Source organism: Anolis sagrei, chromosome 3, assembly GCF_037176765.1.
Source record: "Anolis sagrei isolate rAnoSag1 chromosome 3, rAnoSag1.mat, whole genome shotgun sequence".
Taxonomy (NCBI): domain Eukaryota; kingdom Metazoa; phylum Chordata; class Lepidosauria; order Squamata; family Dactyloidae; genus Anolis; species Anolis sagrei.
Window position 1 is genome coordinate 236,965,001 of NC_090023.1, and position 16,777 is coordinate 236,981,777.

General features: G+C 36.1%; 1 protein-coding gene across 3 annotated transcripts in view; it reads right to left on the minus strand.

The window, feature by feature from the left end:
* Positions 1 to 16,777, minus strand: part of TFDP2 (transcription factor Dp-2) — a 33,356-nt gene that overhangs the window by 13,625 nt on the left and 2,954 nt on the right. Inside the window, exons 2-8 of one of the 3 annotated variants that reach the window (XM_067465980.1) lie at positions 10,255 to 10,329; positions 7,596 to 7,717; positions 6,722 to 6,769; positions 4,342 to 4,504; positions 2,093 to 2,236; positions 1,243 to 1,311; positions 316 to 467 (exon numbers count right to left, since the gene is read on the minus strand). In XM_067465980.1, coding sequence (XP_067322081.1) covers positions 316 to 467; positions 1,243 to 1,311; positions 2,093 to 2,236; positions 4,342 to 4,504; positions 6,722 to 6,769; positions 7,596 to 7,717; positions 10,255 to 10,329 — 773 coding nt within the window. Of the gene's footprint in view, positions 1 to 315; positions 468 to 1,242; positions 1,312 to 2,092; positions 2,240 to 4,341; positions 4,505 to 6,721; positions 6,770 to 7,595; positions 7,718 to 10,254; positions 10,330 to 16,777 lie in introns of all 3 variants that reach the window. The other 2 variants (XM_067465979.1, XM_067465981.1) reach the window with 2 other exon arrangements.

The window sequence follows — 16,777 nt, forward strand, 5'->3', positions numbered from 1 at the left end:
ATTCCTCTCATAGCTATCATCAATGTAAATCAGATTACTAAGACAATGAAATGAGCTAATTCTTTGAAGGAATTAGGATGGATTGTACCACAAGTTTATTCTTGCAAATAGTGACAGCAGTAAAAACAGCACCTAAAGGTATAATTTTATATTACAGAGTAATGAAGAAAGGGAAAAACATGTTTTGATTCCCCACATTCTGTCTTAAACAACAATATATATATGAACCTGACTTTACACACACACACACACACACACACATAGAGACATGAAAAGTCAGGTTCACTCCAGCATGCGCTTGTATAAAACACTCACTTGTCAGAAGAGATGCTGCAATCTATAACTGTTCTTTTGCTGGTGTTTATTATGAGAAAAGGTAGTTGAATTGTAGAATTCACTGCTGGAGGGCCCTGGGTATTTTGTTCACTGTGCTGATTTCTTTGAACTAAGTTTTTGAAAGCAATTTGCTGTAGAGAGAAGTTTAAATGGTTAGAATTAAATGTAAAATATTTATTTACCTACATTATGGCCTCATAATGGATAGTATAATGTATAATGGATAACAGTACTAGGAGCAGCATTGGATACTAGGAAAGTTGATGTTTTAATACTGTACTCCAGCAACAGTTGTTTTTGAATTGTAGAAATGTCCAACTAAACCCAAATTAATTAAGAAAATGTCCCTTAGCAGAGGTAAGGCAGAGCATGACACAGAACTCATTGTTCACTTTTGTGTTCAACAAAACAGTATGAATTCTTATAAGGGCATATTAGGAATCGGGACATACTTTAGAAGTGGGAAACAGTGCAGGGGATGGTGGTCATTTATCCCCTGTCATGTTGTGCAGACAACACTAATGTGTTTTGGCACATACTAAGAGATACTACATTACTTACAAATGTTAGTCTGTTCAAGTTTAGGTGCATTTTGTTTGTTTTGGGGCTAGAGAAACAAAGCACCATATTTTCAGCTTTTGGGTATTTTGCAGACAAAAAAAATTGCAATGGAAAATGGAAATTTATGTGATCAGGGAGCTTGAGGTGCTATACCAAGGTATTCAAAAGACCACGTTCAACCTGTGTCTTACACTTTGTCCATCCCTGCTGTATTTCAAATAGGCAGCAACATTACAGAATATAACTTAAACAATTGCAGCATATCCTCTGCTAATATAAGACAGTTTATGCATAACACAACAGATTTGTATAGAAGTGGGCTGTACAGTTTTGGAAAAAATGTACCTGCAATAGAAGCTCTTGCAGCTGAGTTCTCTTTTGTCTTATTCGTTCTATACGTTTTTGCCTTTCCATCTTAAAATGAATGCAACAATAAGATATATGATATATATAGATATAGATATAAATGCTACAATAACATTTTGCCTTTTGTGTGTCTGAGCAATGGACTGTGCAAATCAATAATTGAGAAGTTAAGTAGTATTTTAACATAAGGCAAAAGTAACCATCTAACAGTCTATACAGTGATTCTCATGCTTAAACTTGCTGTATATTCATAAAATCTAAATAATTTCTGAAAGTGTTAGCCTTCATTTGTTATGCTTGCTAATCCACACGCTCATCAACAGAAATCTCCAAACCTTGTGCATTATATCTTATGGGACCAAAATGAAAACCAGAATTGAATTTGGATCTGATCTGTCAACCTCTTTGGAACATTTTGATCAAACATGTCAGAAATTTAAATCAGATTTTACTACTTTAGCATGGTTGTTTTATTTTTTAATTTTTGGACAGAAGCATGTACATCAGTGGTGCTATATCCATAAAAACAGCAAACTTTGACGCTTAAAAAACTGCCATTTCAGAAATAATTTTATGGAAACAAGTGTAAAATGTTTTATGGATTGTAAATGTTACGACTATAATTTTCTTCATTTATATATAATAGCAATTAATAACACAATTTCTCACACCACCTTTCCTAGTATTATGTATAAATACAACATTCTACAAGTTATTCTAAATAGGTCTCTTTTGATATAAAGTAACATAAAAACAAAAGAATGCAAATCTCCTTTTGATAAACACAGAATGAGATGGGATCAATACACATTTTCCTCCCTTTACTCACCTCTAGCTTTTGACATTCCTGAGCTGAGTTTGTAGGAAGACCTATCCATTTGATTTCTTTTTTCTCTTTTGAAATAATGTTCATTGCCATCAACACATTGAGTGCATCATAAACCCTCCGTCTAATATTCTTCTGATCATAAGCCTGCTTAAAATGCAACCTTGTTAAATATATTGTCAGCTAACAAGGAAAATCAAAAATAGAACATGGATTGAGTTTTTCACTTTAAGTATGATATTACTGTGAACGCTAGAACTGCTCTTTAAAACCAATGTCATGGAAAATGAAGATACAGGGAACATCAAAATAACAGTAGCTGTCTTTCCTTCCCACATACATCCTTCCCACAAACATACATAGTCTTGTTTAGCCTGCAAACAAATGGTGATACATATATGGAGTTGTCAATTATTTGAAAGGTGGATTTTAAAATTTTGTCACTTTGTTGTATTGCAAGACAAAGGTTTGCACTCTGTTGTTTGGTTAAGACCGTGGAACAATCAAGAATGTCAGTACTCTACCTACATTTTATTCAATGATAGAGACATTTTTTAAACCAGGACCTAATTATCAATCAAGTTAACTCTCCACCAACAATCCAGGCTCATAATTATAACATGCTGCAGGTGCAGTCTACAGTATCTTTTTCTATTAACAACTCATCAGCTAAATGTAAGACTTATAATATTCAGATGACAGCATAGGTACTGACAAATGCTACTAGTGCTGAAGAAAAATATTAAGACAGAATACAGATCAAGTATCCTTTATCAAAAAGGCTGTGTACCGAAGAACTTGGGATTTAGATTTTTAAAAACATGTTTGAATACCTGTATTTGCAAATACAAAGGAGCACCCAGTGGCACAGCAGGTTAAACTACTGAGCTGCTGAACTTGCAAATCCGGAGAGCGGAGTGAGACCCCACGGTTAGTTCTAGTTTCTGCCAACCTAGCAGTTCGAAAACATGCAAATGTGACTAGATCAATAGGTACAGCTTCGGCAGGAAGGTAATGGCACTCCATGCAGTCATGCCGGCCACATGACCTAGGAAGTGTCTATGGACAACACTGGCTCTTCAGCTTACAAATGGAGATGAGCACCACTATCCCAGAGTCAGACACTACTAGATTTAATGGCAAGGAAAAACCTTTACCTTTACCTTTTTATTTGCAAATACTGATAATGAAACATCTTGGAGATGCCACTCATTCAGTTTCATATACATCTAGCCAGAAAATAATTTTGTACACAATATATTAAATACTTTTGTGTATGAAACAAAGTTTGTGTACATTGAACTGTCAGAGGGCAAAAGTGTCACTATCTCAGACATCCATGTAAACAATTTTGGATTTTGAAATTCCAGGTGTGTTATTCAACTTTTATCATTATATAATATATAAAATGTTCTTCATAATAAATAATATTATATCCCTTAGTTTATATGACAGAAATTATTAAGTAATGTACTGTGAGTCCCAGTCCCAGACATTTCTATAGAGTAGTGGAAAATGAATAATTGCTGCTTTAGGGCATTTATATTAACAAGTAGTCCGTCATTTTTGCTCCACAGAATAACTTCAAATGTAGCATTTTCCCCAACGAGCACACTGAGAAGCAAGTTACACAAAATTAGCCTCTTTCACTGCACACCTGAAACAAAATGCATATTTTATATCCCATTTCTTCTATAATGCTGCAGAAAACTATCATTCATTAAAGGTCTCTGTTTTGCTTGATTTGAACAGAGACCAAGAAAAGTTAATTTACTGCCAGCACGATTATTCCAGTGATACCTGCAAATTTTGGAATAATAAGAGGACTAAATCTTAGAAAATTTCACACACATCCACCACCCTTAGACACAGAATTACATATTTTATTATTAATACTTGAGCCAATGAAAAAAGCAACAAAAGTATGCAGTTTTATCTATATATTTTTACTATACACTATGAGACACTCAGAATGCCCAACTAATTACATACTGGTTGATATTTGATATCGAGCTAACCACTACAGATCGTTGAAATAACTTCACTACAGGAACAGGAGACACTAGGAAGGAAATCATTGAAAATCAGAACCCCGTGATAAGCATACTCTCCTAGTGCCACGGCATCATCACTGGATACAACTCAAAATAAGGGTTTTTTAATTACAATGAAAAATTAACACCAAAAAGTCAAAACAGGTCACGATCGTATATAGATATATAGACAAGCAAACTACTTATTTTTCTACTTACTGAATCTGTAGCTATGTGATTATTAGGATTTGTGAACTCTGATACTAATTCATCTGCAACTTCATTATAAGATGTTGTTCCTTTACACTGCACCTTTTCACATACTTTCATTGAAAAATGTCTTAGACCTTTTCCATTTTTATCTTCTTTTTTGCTTCTCTTACTGTAGGGAAGAAGAAAAAATCAGATCTTGATAAGAGCAATTACTAACTTTCATTAAGTTATATTGCTTGTAGCAGCATTTGAAAATTGCTTCCCCTGAGGAAAAGAAATGAATATGTAATGCTGAAACAGTGGTGTTATTCAAAATAACCTCTGGTTCTATCTAATTTGCCTACAAGTATAAATGTGTCCTGGCATCTCCTTTCATTTGGGGATGCTGTGTCATTGCTGGAATCTCAGAAGCTGACAATGTTGCTCCCCCAACTCTGCATCTGGTTGATGTTTCCTTGGACCTGTCAGTAGCCACCACACTGGCCATAGCTCCCTCCCAATGGCTCCAGAGGGGACTGTCCTTTCCTCTCATCTGTTGCTCTCAACTCTCTGTTCTTTTTATCAGTTTCACTCTCTTCCTCCTCCTCCTCATCATTAATCCTGGTTCTCCCTTTAAGCTTCTCAGTCTTTACTTCTCTTATCAATTCTAACAGCCAATTCTGATAAACCCATGCAAACCAGCTAAATGGCAACACTGTGCTGAAACCAAGCATGCTTTAATTTAAAATCTTTCTTGAAAAACACCACTAACACTTTTTAGTGCTCATGTTATGAATGAGTTTTGCAACAAAACAATACACAAACCCCACCCCGTACCCATCATGATCTATATGTAACTTGAGTGGAGATCCAAAGGGTCCAATTTGGAATTTGATTATATCAATAGAAATTAAATGAATGAAAATATTTCCCAAGAAAATAAATAAGTAAGTGAGATATGTCTGATATGAAAATAATTTATCCCAAAGCATTTAATGGTCACAATGTTTTTTAAAATAGCGTATGATTTGGTATTTTCTCTTAGTAAAGTTAAATAATGGCCGACTGATTAAATGTACACAAATATTTCAGTGATAGTAGATGTACACATTCACATCCCAGTTACTTCACTGCTACCCTAAGCAAGATGATAGAAATTTGACACACGACTCTTTGGAAGTTCCAGATTAAACAGTTTCTAGTTTTGCCTGAATCAAGAAATAATGGTTGCTAGCTTCAAAAAGCAAATACCTTAGATCTGCATCAAACTATGTTTCCAGTTTTGTCTGAATCAGGAAATAATGGTTGCTAGCTTCAAAAAACCTTAGATATGCATCAAACAATGCTTTAAGATATTGTTTATCCTCTAACTACTGTTTTGCCATTTTGAACACATAAGATACTGTGGTTATAGAATTACTCCTTTAATGTGTATAAAGGAGAAGTGAACTGACTGCCTCTAGAAGCAAAAATTATATGCATATTTCTGCTTAATAAACTCAGATATGATTATTCTAATATAGTCAGCATTTCCTATGAATAGTGAGCTGGAGTAGACCATTGAAACCAAGAGGTACCATTGATTTTAACGGATCTACTGGGAATAAATTAAACCCATGAAACTAGGGTGAGAATCATGCAGCCTTCCAGATAGTATAACCACCAGCATTGCTCATTACTGACTGTGTTGGCTAGGGCTACATCAGTTCCCCTTCACCATAGTATTTAAAAACTTCAAAGTATTCTATGAATACAGTATTACATTTATGGAATTACTGTATTTATAGACATATTTTAAAGTTATTAATTACATGTTTAATAAAGAATCTTAAAAGTAATGATGAAAGCACAAAGTTTTATATTTGTAGTTTAAACTGACAGGAGAATGGCAAGTGCACATTAACACCATTATAAATATTTACCCTTTAAGCTTCTACAACTTTTTACAAACAAGCAACAGAATTCAGTTCTTGTAGCTGCAACCCAACATTTTAGTCATGCACAGCAGTCCAGAACTGAACTCGCAGAAAGCACCAGTTCATTTAGCCAACGTTTCATTTATAACAAATGCATTGTGAAACCCCTCCACAAATATTCTGCCACAGGTACATTCTGTGAAATTAGGTGTTGCACTATGTAGCTCAGTGCTAGAAGCTTCCTACTTCCATGGATGCAACTACTAACTATGTCATCTTTTTTTCATTGCAGCTGATATTTTGATTTCCCAATCCTGACTTGCATAATTTGTTTGTAATGTAGCCCATGAGTGCAATGGTGAAAAACATTTGTTCTAATACAGAAATAAAGTTATTGTGGAAAATACAATAGTTAAAAATGATTTTTTTTTACCAAACTCAAATAGTTAGCATATTTTACTCGAAAGCTACATTTATGTAACATCACATACCTTTCTGAAAAATCTGATTCCATGAAGTCTTGGCCTCTTTTTCGGTCCCTATAAATATGAGGGAGGTTTTTGGTTTTTTTTGCCAAAATCAGACATCAAAATATGTATTATTGCATTGCATTATGGGTTTTGTAACTTAAGGTATTCTCACTCTAAATGTTATAATAACTTCATTTTTATACATTCTAATTGATCATAATCTGAAGGTGACTTGTGATCAGTGGTCAACTGATTGTAACTTAATTCTGAAATCAGGTTTAGCTATCAGCAGAACTCCTTCGCTACAAGAAGGTGATCAATAGCTGATCCTGCCACTTATTTGGGCAAGAGTATCTAGCTGAGGGATAAGGAATGCTTTCTTAAATAATATCAAGAGATTCACTTCCATATTCTGTATTGTTTCGCTTATATAGAACTCAAGCAATTATTTGTATTATAATTATGTGGAACTTAAGCAATCTTGAGTGATTAGAACAAAGAAAAGGGAAATGTAAATGGCTGCAACGGAACCTGTAAGAACAACTGCTGTACTTAAAAATCATACAGGTTTTACACATTTTAAAGAGAGAAAAAACAAGTAACACAAAATATAAAAGTCCATTGCACACTTTGAAAACATTGAAAAGAATTGTACGATACAGACCAAAAGGAATATATAAATGAAACTTCTTTACAGTACATAAACAATATTCAATAATAATTTTTAAAAAATAGGGTTTATTTTACCAGGGACCCAAATACAAGCAGAAGCATGTATGCACACAACAGTCACAGATTGAGTAACATATTGATGATCGTATTCCCAGATTTATGAAGATACTGTTGAACATGATATGAACACGCAAGAATAAGTAAAATCACATGCCATATTTACCCTGGGATCCAACCTGTGGCTTCTGTGATGTGTGTCTGCATGACCATGACTGGTGCTGTACTGTATGGACTTCCAATCAGAACATTCCCTGAATTGGTCAGTCTTTGTGTTGTACTTAAAATCTATGAAAATTAGACAAAGGAAATCATAAACCCTGCAAAAGAATACTGTAGCACATAAAATACTATTTTAATTATTCTGATCTTGTTTCATAATACCAATGTCTGCTAAAACGAAGATGGGCTAAGAGAGGAAAACCAAGTGGTGTGTCTGCAGGGAGACATTATCTTGTAATGCTAGCAACTAATGAACAACCTCATTTTATTTTAGAAACAAGACAAAACAAAGGGACTTGGAAAGGCAACTTGTGATATCTCACAGGAGTCTATTGTTCAAACCTCTATTAATTCAACAAGTGTGCTCAAGATGCCAAACTATTTTTTTATCTCAATGTGGAATGCACAGTAGACACTGTAGTCTTTCATTGTATTTCTCTGTTGCTTTCTAAATTAAGATCACACTCAAGAAATATGAGTGCAAAAATCCCATAAATAAACTTCAGGGGATTGTCACCATTACATTAAAGGGGGGGGGGGGGGTTATTAAGTCTGTTAAAACAATACAAATACTAAAATGCAATTTTCATTAAGATAGGAGTTTCAATCAACCTCTTTTGCACCTTGATTGCTGCATTTCCAGATTAGCATTGTTGTTCTAATAACAGTCTAGTAGCTAGAAGTAAAAAAGTTACAAGTTCCTTATGTGATAACTGGACATCAGAACCAGAGAAAATGTACAATAGCATTAACTCTGGAACAAACTGATCATTGATAGGCAATGTTACGTATTTCTTCAAAGAACTCCCTCAAGAATATTAAGACAACTAGACAATTCAATCACATATGCATGTGGTTTCCAGGTGCACACTCATTGTTGAATGTCGATATGACCGCCATTCAACATTGACTGTTAAGTGAAAAAAATCTTCCAGGTGCACACTCATTGTTGAACGTCGATATGAACACCATTCAACATTGACTGTTAAGTGAAAAAAAAATCTATTTTGTAACCCCACCCCGCAAATAAACAAGTTGGACACATCAATTCAACATCGTCACTTTGAGTCCTGCTCTGGGAGAAAAGTGGGATAGAAATAAATAAATAAATGGAGGACGGAAGAGAGATTTTTTTAAAAAGAAATGTGATAGTACTTTTAAGACTAATTTTTATTTTAACATGAACTTTTATATAAACCCACTTCTTCAGATGCATAAATAATAATATTAATGTATCTAATATTAATATTATATTAATATTATATTAATTAATATTAATACCGCTGGAATGAGCCCTCCTCCGTAAATTACCTGCTTCCCTCTTCTATCTCGCCTGACTTTTTAATTAGTTTTAATCAGTTTGTCTTCTTGATTACTACATGTTGCCCGCCTATTATAATGCTTGTGCATATTTTTTATTTTTCATATTGTTATGTATTCATGTGTTTTATTTAACTAAGATGTTATTGTTTATTGTTCGCGTTTCAGTTTGTGTTTTTGGTTTTCTTTATTGTAATTGTCATTTGGGCTTGGCCTCATGTAAGGGAGTCCCCATTGGGGAGATGGTGGTGGGGTAACAAATAAAGTTTATTATAATTATTATTATCTGGTTATAAAGCATATTTAAACAATTGCGGCAATGGATAAAATGCAAGAGCACCCAGACATATATCTCTCGCTTCATATTTTCATATGGCTATGGGAGGTTATAATTTTTTTTCAGATCTTTACAATGGGTTAGTTAGTATTGATGTGTGAAAGCAGTAAATAATAATAATAGCAACAACACTTTATTTGTATTGTGCCCTATCTCCTCGAGGGGACTCAGGGCGGATTCCAGCATATACAGATACAAGGCAAACATTAAATGCCTAGAAACAATGAAACACAGTCACACAGATAAAGGCTTCTCCTTCATCTTCGGCTCTGTGGGGTGGTGCTCATCTCTATTTCTAAGCTGAAACACTGCATTGTCCATAGACACCTCCTAGGTCATGTTCCCGCCGAGGTGGTACCTATTTATCTACTCACATTTGCATGTTTTCTAACTGCTAGGTTGGCTAGCTGGAGCTAACAGCGGGAGCTCAACCCATCCCATGGATTCGAACCGCCAACCTTCCTGTCAGCAAGTTCAGCAGCTCAACAGTTTAACCCATTGCGCCACCATGGCCCCTTTAAATCTGCTTACAAAAACATCTGCTTACACATATAATCAATACATTTAATGTCTTAAACCCAGGGAAAATCAAATTTGTTTGCAGCCCCTAATTCCATTTAGACTTGAGTGTGCCACCTCTTCCTGCCAAACACAATGTTGTTCCTTCTTGAAAACTCCCAGGATTGCAATGCACCTTCTAAATAGGTTTCAAAGTCCTCCTGCAGAACATAACACAAAAGCATTTTTTTTTCAAAACCAAAAAGTGGACTTCCAGCTACTTCTACTTTTTACAGAATCACAGTAAGGACAGTGACCTAAAGCAGGGAGGACAGGTTGTGTGAATTTACAGATGATCACTCAAAGAACCACAATTATAGGTAAGCAATCTGTTCTTCTTTGTGGTCTATGTGACTCACACATGTGGGTGACCATTTAACTAACTCACCAGAGGTGGATAAGTGTCACAGAAGAAAGTACTGTTGCACCAAAGGCTGCATCTTCCCTGACTTGGACCTCCAGACTATAGTGATGAATGAAAGCCAGAGACTGTGGTCATGTTGCTACTTGCAAATATCAAGGAGTAAGATATTACTGAGAAAAGCAATAGATGTCGACAACACCCTTGTTGAAGGAGTCCTGAACTTTAATGGTGGCCATTCATTTGCTAAGTCAAAAGTAAGATGTAATCTGGTTACTACTCTTGGTTTTTTGCGAACAAAACAAATGATATATAGATCCTAAAGACATGTCCTGTTTGGATAAAAGGCAAGTGCTCTCTTGACATCTTAAGCATGGAGGAAAACATCCTGGGGGTAGTTCAAAGTGTGCCTTTATGTAAGAAACATATATCAAAGTAGATAGGGGTAGATTGCTCTGACCTCCTGGTGTCTCATCCTCATTCTTAACTATGAGTCATTTGTAAGTTGGGTGTTTGTAAGTTGGAGACTGCCTGCATATAGAACACTGGAATCAGTTGTAGATCCTTTCTCTGAGTCCCACTAGTGGCAGCATGACACAGGAAAAGGACTTGTTTGCAGTGGAGCCCATATGATAGCCACGTTGAATTCATTTTGGCATCAAGATTTTTAAAAGCCTGTGGAGCTAAGGCTCCAGGCTTGATTCTGTATAAGCGAATTGTTTTAAATTGCTTCAACTGTTTTGTATGGTACATTTTGGACTAGTACTTTTTGCCTATATATTGCCTTGAAATTTTTTATATAATGTGCAATATAAATATTTTAATCAATAAATAGAATAAGTAGTACATTTTTCTTTTTATTACAATAGTTCTGTTTAAAAAGTTCTATTTCCAATTCCATCTCATTTTGATTTTTGAGAGTATGGTGCTGTTGAAGAAGGGCTGCACTTTGTGCCTGATTAGGAGAAATAATCCCTGACTACAAAATCTAGCAAGTCAATTTTTATTGACTTTAGCGTTACTGTTCCATTATTGAGACATTTCAAAAAATTCCTTTACACATCTTAATCATAATTTCCATGACTTTCAATTAATATCCCTGGACTTCCTCTGTCCATTTTCCATTTTCTTAATTTACAAAAAGGGGCAAACCTGCCTTAAGGTTTCATAATTAAACCCCCAGTCTACCATGTATGTGTATCTCTACCCATGTCAGAACACAGCATGATCTTGCAGTACTGGCTACACCCTTGAGAAGTTATTTTGCAACAAGTTCAGAATGATGCAAGAATGATATCAACCAGATGCTGTTCTATTGAGAGGTCACCTCCTCTTTGTGAAATTGCCAGTCAAAACATGCACACTTCCTTGATAGTAAATGATATTCTTATTTGATTGGGACATTGCATTCACTTCAATCATAACATAAATTATAACAACATCTGTTTATCCTACATTGTGAAAATTATTCTAATAAATCTGGAAATAATTTTCCTATTTCTTAAAGTGAACAAACATTTTTAAAATAATTGGTTTTCTTTTGCTGAACATGCATGAATGGATTAAAAATATTTGTATAACAGTCTTCAAGATGGTTTGCCAAGCAGAAAGCATAAAATATAATCAAATCACCAATATGACTCTAGGCTGCATCAATAGTAGTACAGTACCTAGACTGAGTGAAGTAATAATAGCACTCTATTTTGCTTTGGTCAGACCTCACCTGGAGCACTATGTCCAGTTCTGGGCACCACAATTCAAGAAGGCCAAAATGATAGCCAAAATGATAAAGGTCTGGAAGCTATACACTATGAGGAGTAGCTTTAGAAGCTGGGTATGTTTAATCTAAAGAAGAGAAAGTTAAGAGGTGGCATGATAGACACTTTTAAATATTCAAAGAATGAAGAGGGAGCAAGTTTGTTTTCTGCAGCTACAGAGACTAAGACATGAAGGAATAGATTCAAACTACAGGAAAATATGTACTGTTGAAGGCTTTCATGGCTGGAATCACTGGGTTATTGTAGGTTTTTGGGGCTGTATGGCCATGTTCTAGCAGCATTATCTCCTGACGTTTCGCCTGCATCTATGGCAGGTATCCTCAGAGGCCGTGAGGTCACAACCTAAAACCTCTGAGGATGCCTGCCATAGATGCAGGCGAAATGTCAGGAGAGAATGCTTCTAGAACATGGTCATACAGCCCCCAAAACCTACAACAATACAGGAAAATAGATTTCACCTAATTAGGTAAAACTTCCTGACAATAAAATTTATTAACAATGGAATATGCCACCATTGGAGTCTTCTCTCTGGGTTTTTTTGAAACAGAGGCTAGATGGTCATGTGTTAGAAGTACATTCATTGTGTTCCTGCATATCAAGGGGATTGGACTGGATGGCCATCATGTTTTATTCCAACTCTATAATTTTAAAATGTGAACTAGCAACAAAATTCATTTAAAAAGGAAATGGTGCTGATTTAAAATTCCTTTGTGAGGGGGAAGGAACCATTGGTGTCAGAAGACCCTCTCTCTGATTCACATGTGCTTCTTTCATTCAAAATCCATGTCTTGGGGAGAAAGGGAGCATTCTCCTGTTTTCCATGCACACACCACACACAGAGAGCTTGCATGCAAGGCCCTCTCTTATTTTTGCTGAGTTTTCTATTGTAAAATTAGGGACTGAATGGAAATAGAATTTCTGCAGAATTTATTAATTTACTCATATCTTTGGGTAAGGGTTTGTCATTACAATCCCCATCTGTGCACTATTTTATTCCACCCTTCATGTCAGCACACAAACCATGAAGATTATTTATTTATTTACTTCACTTGCATACCACTTTTCTCTCCCCAGCGGAGGATTCACCATAATTATGGCAAAATTTAATGCCTCACATACAGAAACCTAACATAACAATACTAATATATAATTAAGTTAAATTAATCATAATTTTCTAAATAATTTAAATAAATGTGAATTGCATATTAGTTAGTAATATGAAAACTTAACTTTTTCTGTGTACATTTAGGTCCTGTGTACATTCAGGTCCTTTCTTACTCAATTATACAAATCCTAAAAAAGCCACACTGGGCATGAGCTCCCAATATTTCATAACACAAAACACAAAGAAAATACAAAATTGTATAAGAATTCAGTTCTTCTCAGTAAGCCTATTCAAACAAAGCTGGAATCCTGGGGACAAGAACTATCTGTACAGGCCCAATATAAGGATGAGAAATTATTTCACATAAGTACCACTTATAACAATGAACAATGTATACTGATCATCAGAAGAGATAGAGACTTGATCAGAGTTTACTAAGGGTTTTGCCCAGAAACACATTTTTAAACAGAAATTAGCTGAATGTATACAAATTCATACAAATTTTTAAGCAGTAAATTAGCAACATGACTCAAAAATTTTAAAAAACAATTTGTGGTCATGGGAGGCATGTTTTTGAACGGAGGTTAGTTAGGCTTTAACCATAGTAGCTCACATAACAATCATAGGATGTTATTGTTTGATTTGAAATAGGGCAATAGTTACTGGACTTTCAATCTGAACAGTTAGGGTTCTTGCAAATTCAATTCTGCACCAATAAGCATGAAAACTGCACAGCAGTAAATACTAGGTTTTTATGGTTATCGGTAACAGAATTTGATTTTAACCTTCCAGTCCAAATAACATCCATGGGAAAACTTGACATTTTGAAAGTATGTCTTGGCACTTTATATATTTTAATCTGTTTTACTGTTTATATGTTTTAACTGTTTATATGCTTTGTTTTACAATTTAATATGGTATGTTTACGTTGTGTATGATTCAGCATTGAATTTTTCCTATAGTTTGCAAAGCCACTCTGAGTCCCCTTCGGGATGAGAAGGGTGGGGTATAAATAAAGTAAATAAGTAATGAATAAATATGCTGACATTCACTCAAAGCAAAACTTTTAAAATAGAATTTAATATGCACTAGATTCCTTTGAAGACTATATACCTCACCATGCAGATTCTCTGCCAAATTTGATTTTACTACAAAGTACCATCTTGATTTTATAATGAACAATATCTTTAATCTGTAAAAGTTTGCCTCAACTATTGAGACCAATTCAGTTCTATAATACTATCCTTGGATGTGAAAATAAGCACTCTGGTACAGTAATACACACCTTTTCATTTAATATATTCAGAACTGAACATGTAAGTACCGTTTTTTACATTATATTTATATACTATAAATTTTACTCTTTCAACAAGGAAAGAGAATTACAGTTAAGAAGTGGTATGACTTTTGACCATTTTTAATAACATTAATGTTTGCAATTAGAATCCCAAACTTTTCTATTTGAAGACTGTGTTAAAGTGAATAGTTCCTATTAAAATATTTAGTACAAAATTATTAACATTATGCAATCACTACATTCTTTGAAAATTAGTAGGTTCTGAAAAACAATATTTTAAGCTACATTTTAAAGACAGGAACAGACACTAACTTCTGGACAAAATATTCTTCTACTCTACTGCCATCTGCTGTAAGGTTAAAAAAAACACAAAGCAGATTAAAGATCCTTTGAAAGAGCCCATTCCAAAGCTCGCAGTTTTGCTCAAGCAATGCTCCGCTGCAGTAAAGCTGCCTGTACAGGCCTACTGTCTCAATCTCTTAGCATGTTTAAAGACTTTGGGACAGCAATATAGTGGAGCCTAGGCATTGATGCCTGGGGTTTTTTTATTAGCAGGAACAATAATATCATCAGCACTCCTTTGATTCCCCCTGTTCTCTCTGAGATTAGTTGTGATTTCCACATGCTGCGTGTAGGGAGCATGAAGTCTTTCAGTGTAATTGAATGGTGCAATTATTGTTGTTATTTATATCCTCCTTTCCTCTTAAAGATTCAAATGCTAACAACACAGAGTTTTACATTGTAAAGCTTACAACATATAAACATTAAAATAGAACTGAACATATTCCTGGTTGGGTTTAGACTTTCTGGGACTCCAAACCTCCTGGGATGAGGGATCGACTAAGTTGGTTCACCCCAGGAGGCTTATGGATTCGGATGGATTCCTGATGGCTCTTGTGGATTTCCCTGTCACCTTGGCAGGCGATTCTGTAAAAGATCTGGCTGACCTCTGGAATGGGGAAATGGTCAGGGTGGTGGACACAATTGCTCCTGAACATCTCCTCTCACAGAGCAGAGGCAATCCAGCCGCTTGGTTTTCCAAGGAGTTGGCGGCGATTAAGCAAGTGAGACAGAGACTAGAGTGACACTGTCAGAGAACTCGAAGCAAATCTGACCAAGCACGGGCTAGAGAGTATTTGAAAGTCTACTCAGTGGCAATAGAGGCAGCAGAGAAATCATTCCTTGTTGGCACCATTGCATCTGCAAGGAGCCATCCAGTTGAGCTCTTTCGAGTGGTCAGAGGGCTATTACATAGTGGTCCTCAAGGAGAAATCCCTGATCACTCAGCAGCCCACTGTGAATAGTTTGTAAGACACTTTGTAGATAAAGTTGCTCAGATCTGCTCCAACTTGGATGCTGTTATTAACACAGTTCCAATGAATGAACCTTGACTCCTGTTTGTCCAGTGTTGATGGAGATTTTTCAGTTTCTGCAGCCTGAAGATGTGGACACGATCCTTGGAGAGGTGAGAGCTACCACATGTATTCTAAATCCTTGTCCTTCCTGGCTGGTCAAACAGGCCAGAGGGGGACTGGCAGAGCAGGTGAAGGTGGTGGTCAATGCCTCCTTGGAACAAGACAAAGTTCCAACTTGCCTAAAGGAGGTATTTGTTAGCCCTATATTTAAAAAGCCATCCCTGAACCCCTCTATAATGGACAACTATCGGCCAGTGTCCAACCTTTCATTTCCGAGGAAGGTTCTGGAGGGTGTGGTGACCCCCCAACACCAGGAATTTCTGGATGAAATGGATCATCTAGATCCATTTCATTCTGGTTTCAGGCCTGGTTATTGAACAGAGGCAGCTTCAATGACCTTGGTGGATGACCTATGAAGAGAGCTAGACAGGAGGAGTATGTTCCTGTTGGTTCTCTTGGATCTCTCAGCAGCTTTCAATACCATTGGCCATGGTATCCTTCTGGGTTGTCTCACCGGGATGGGAGTGGGGGGCTTACAGTGGCTCTGGTCCTTCTTAGAGGGCCGTACCCAGAAGGTGGTGCTGGGGGACCCATGGCCGTTGCTCTGTGGGGTTCCTCAGGGTTCCGTTTTGTCCCCCATGCTGTTTAACATATACATGAAACTGCTGGGAGAGGTCATCTGGAGTTTTGGAGTACGGTGTGGCCTATATGCAGATGCCACCCAACTCTACTACTCCTTTCACCTAATGCCAAGGAAGCTGTCCTGACCCTAAACCAATGCCTGCTATCAGTAATGGACTGGATGAGGGCAAACAAATTGAAACTTACTTCAGACAAGATAGAAGTACTCCTGGTCAGTCGAAAGGCAGACCAAGAAATAGGGATTCAGCCTGTGCTGGATGGGTTACCATTTCCCTAAAGACACACGTTTGCAGTTTGGGGGTCCTCCTGGATT